The following is a 3,089-nucleotide window of genomic DNA, read 5'->3' as shown; positions in this document are numbered from 1 at the left end:
AGTTTTTGCTTGTTCTGCATGCTTTTAGCCTATATTGTTAATTTTTAATTCTTTGTCTTAACATGTATTTCGTATTGACCTTTTAGTTTATGGTAGGCAATTTTTATTTCAATATTTGAATCTGACACGATGTATTTTTTATGTTTTATGTTAATATTGGCATTGATTTGTTTCTAATTACCATGTGTATGTACAGCGCCTTAGAGTAATTTTTATTTTTTATATAGGGCGCTTTATAAATTTTCATTATTATTATTTATTATTTCTTCGTGTGTATGAATATAACATGTACGTATATATAAATACATATCAAATGTATATGAATATGATGAAGATTTGGTAGCGCAAAACTAATAAAAAAAGATAATATTCTTTTATTAGGATAAATATTTCTAACTGACGTCGCCGATGTTATATTACAAGGGGATAAACTAGCTTCTCATGCCGCAAAGGGGGAAAAATTGGCCTGATCCTCGTTTTCTCCCTAAAACGCTGAGGGGGAAAAGTTGGATCATGCCAATTTTTCCGGGGGGAAATATTGGATCGATCCAGATTTTCCCCCCGGGAAAATTGGCATGGGGGAAGAATGGCTATAGGACACCGGCAAAATAGCACATAAGATGCTGTTTTGTCAGAGCCGGCAAAATAGCCACTACCTATTTTTTTAATATTTATTTGAAATAAGTAATTTTAATACTTGTCGGTAAATAGTCTTCTTGTCGCTAAAATTATTCTTTTTGTCGCTTCTTGTCGCTTTTCGATGTTTCTTGTCTCTAATTAGTGAGACCCTTTTAAAATCTTTCAAGCGCTTATTAGAATGAAAACGAAAGTAGCATGCGGAGGTCTAAAATGACTTTGATGAAATAATAAATCAGTGTTGGAACTATTCATTTCGTAAGCATTTTTCTTCTAAGACCGTAATGAAACCCAAAGAAAACGAAGCCAATGGAGCGGTTTCCTATGCCGGTGATAAAGAACGACGGGCATTGTTTTCTAAACAAAATTTGATACTTGAATGTAAAAAATATGTTGCAGCCTTAAGACCATGGTCTTTCACTGCAAGTTTTACACCAGTAGCGTTGGGGAGTACATTAGCATACAAATCCACAGGAGACTTTAGTTTCGTCTCATTCGTTATAGCTTGTTTAACTGCTTTGTCAATACACGCGGCAGGAAACCTTGTAAATACCTATTATGATTTCATCCAAGGTATAGACACAAAATCATCAGATGATCGGACACTTGTAGACATGATTTTGTCGCCACAAGATGTTGCCAGACTTGGAGCTATATTTTATTTATTTGGTTGTATAGGGTTCCTCATATTAACACTTACAACATCGGCTCGAATGGAACATTTGGCACTTGTGTACTTTGGCGGACTCTCCAGTAGTTTCTTATATACAGGAGGGTTTGGATTGAAATATATTGCTCTTGGAGACATACTAATTATATTTACATTTGGACCACTTTCTGTACTCTTTGCCTATTTATCACAGTGTGGTCATTTATCATTAGTGCCAATGTTATATGCAATACCTTTAGCTTTGAACACGGAGGCAATTTTACATTCAAACAATGTGAGAGACATGGATTCAGATCACAGAGCAGGAATAGTGACTCTGGCAATCCTACTTGGAAAGACTGGATCATATCTGTTATTCACAGCATTGCTTTTTATTCCATTTATCATTATTGCTGTGATGGGAATGAACATTTCAAAATGGATTTTCTTGCCGTTGCTTTGTATATTTCAAGCTTTTAATCTTGAAAGAGAATACATGAAAGGAAATCTCCAAAGACTGCCACATGATATTGCCAAACTTAACTTGTTGATGGGAATACTTTTCATATTGGGCATTGCTTTAGCAGATAGATCTGTGTTTCAAAACCTTTAGATAATCTAACAATTAGGAAATGTAATTTTTGTTGTTATAAATTAATGGAATACAGGAACACATACAAATGTACATGTACATACAATTAATAAGCATTATCATAACATCCATCATTACAAAAAACATTGTTTCAGAGACATATTTATTTAAAATATCAGCATCATTTTGTACATTAGTTCTTAATACAAATTTCTTGTATTTTATTTCTGGTATTTTATTTCTGGTATTTTATTTTTGTATTGTGCAAGATGTATAAATGTTCATGTAACTGTGTGTAATGGAAAGTAAAATTGGTTACGTTTGATGCTATTGATTTAAGAATCTGAGAATGTTACAAGTAGACAAATTATTATTTGTTAAATATAAAGTTTACACAAGTTTTATATGATTAAATCATTAATGATCATGAAATTGAGAATGGAAATGGGGAATGTGTCAAAGAGACAACAACCCGACCATTGAACAGACAATATCATGCTTATTAAATTGTTTTTAAATGTCAGTTAAGCATGACAATTTTTTTAACAATTCCATGAGAGTTAAAAATGTTAAAACAAGAGTGTTACATTTTGTACACATACATTGTACATGTAGTCTATATTTAAAGGGGGACAGCATCTACATGCAAGTCTGTGGCAAAGAGACAAATTTGATATTAGGGCTCTTTGAAAATTATATACAGCAGGCATTGACAGGTACAATACATTGGAGTCTATTTTAATATACGTGATATATGTAGATATATATTAGTCACATTGTTTTTACCATGCATAATTCAAAAACTATTCTGCTTATTTGTATGAGTAAATGAAGACACTTGTTATTCAAACTGACATGTCTGAGAGTAAAACATTGGTTTGTATTTATCATGTTCATATATAATTCAATGCATGATCATGAAATACTGTTGATTTGTTTTGGTTTATGGATTTAATTATATTCAGTATCTTATAACCAATAATCATGATAATCATGATAATGTTTGTATTTTCCATTCCTTAAAAAAACAAAACTAAATCATATTTTTTATTCAATCATTTAACATTCATGACTGTGTACCTAGCTTTATAAAAGTCCTTTAATCTGAAACATGTACATGTGCATGTCATATACATTTTTTGTACAAACATAAATACAAACATATTATAAAATATAGGACATCATGTAAGAAGCTGTCTCTTAATTATATAA

General features: G+C 31.4%; 1 protein-coding gene across 1 annotated transcript; it reads left to right on the top strand.

The window, feature by feature from the left end:
• The first annotated feature begins 804 nt into the window (after positions 1–804).
• LOC143055855 (ubiA prenyltransferase domain-containing protein 1-like) lies at positions 805–2,115 on the top strand. Its single transcript, XM_076228906.1, has one exon. It carries the CDS (start codon positions 921–923, stop codon positions 1,896–1,898), a length of 978 nt encoding a protein of 325 aa, XP_076085021.1. The 5' UTR covers positions 805–920; the 3' UTR covers positions 1,899–2,115.
• The last annotated feature ends 974 nt before the right edge of the window (positions 2,116–3,089 follow it).

Source organism: Mytilus galloprovincialis, chromosome 13, assembly GCF_965363235.1.
Source record: "Mytilus galloprovincialis chromosome 13, xbMytGall1.hap1.1, whole genome shotgun sequence".
NCBI lineage: Eukaryota > Metazoa > Mollusca > Bivalvia > Mytilida > Mytilidae > Mytilus > Mytilus galloprovincialis.
Note: the sequence above shows the minus strand (reverse complement) of the source record. Positions and strands in the feature narration are given on the sequence as shown.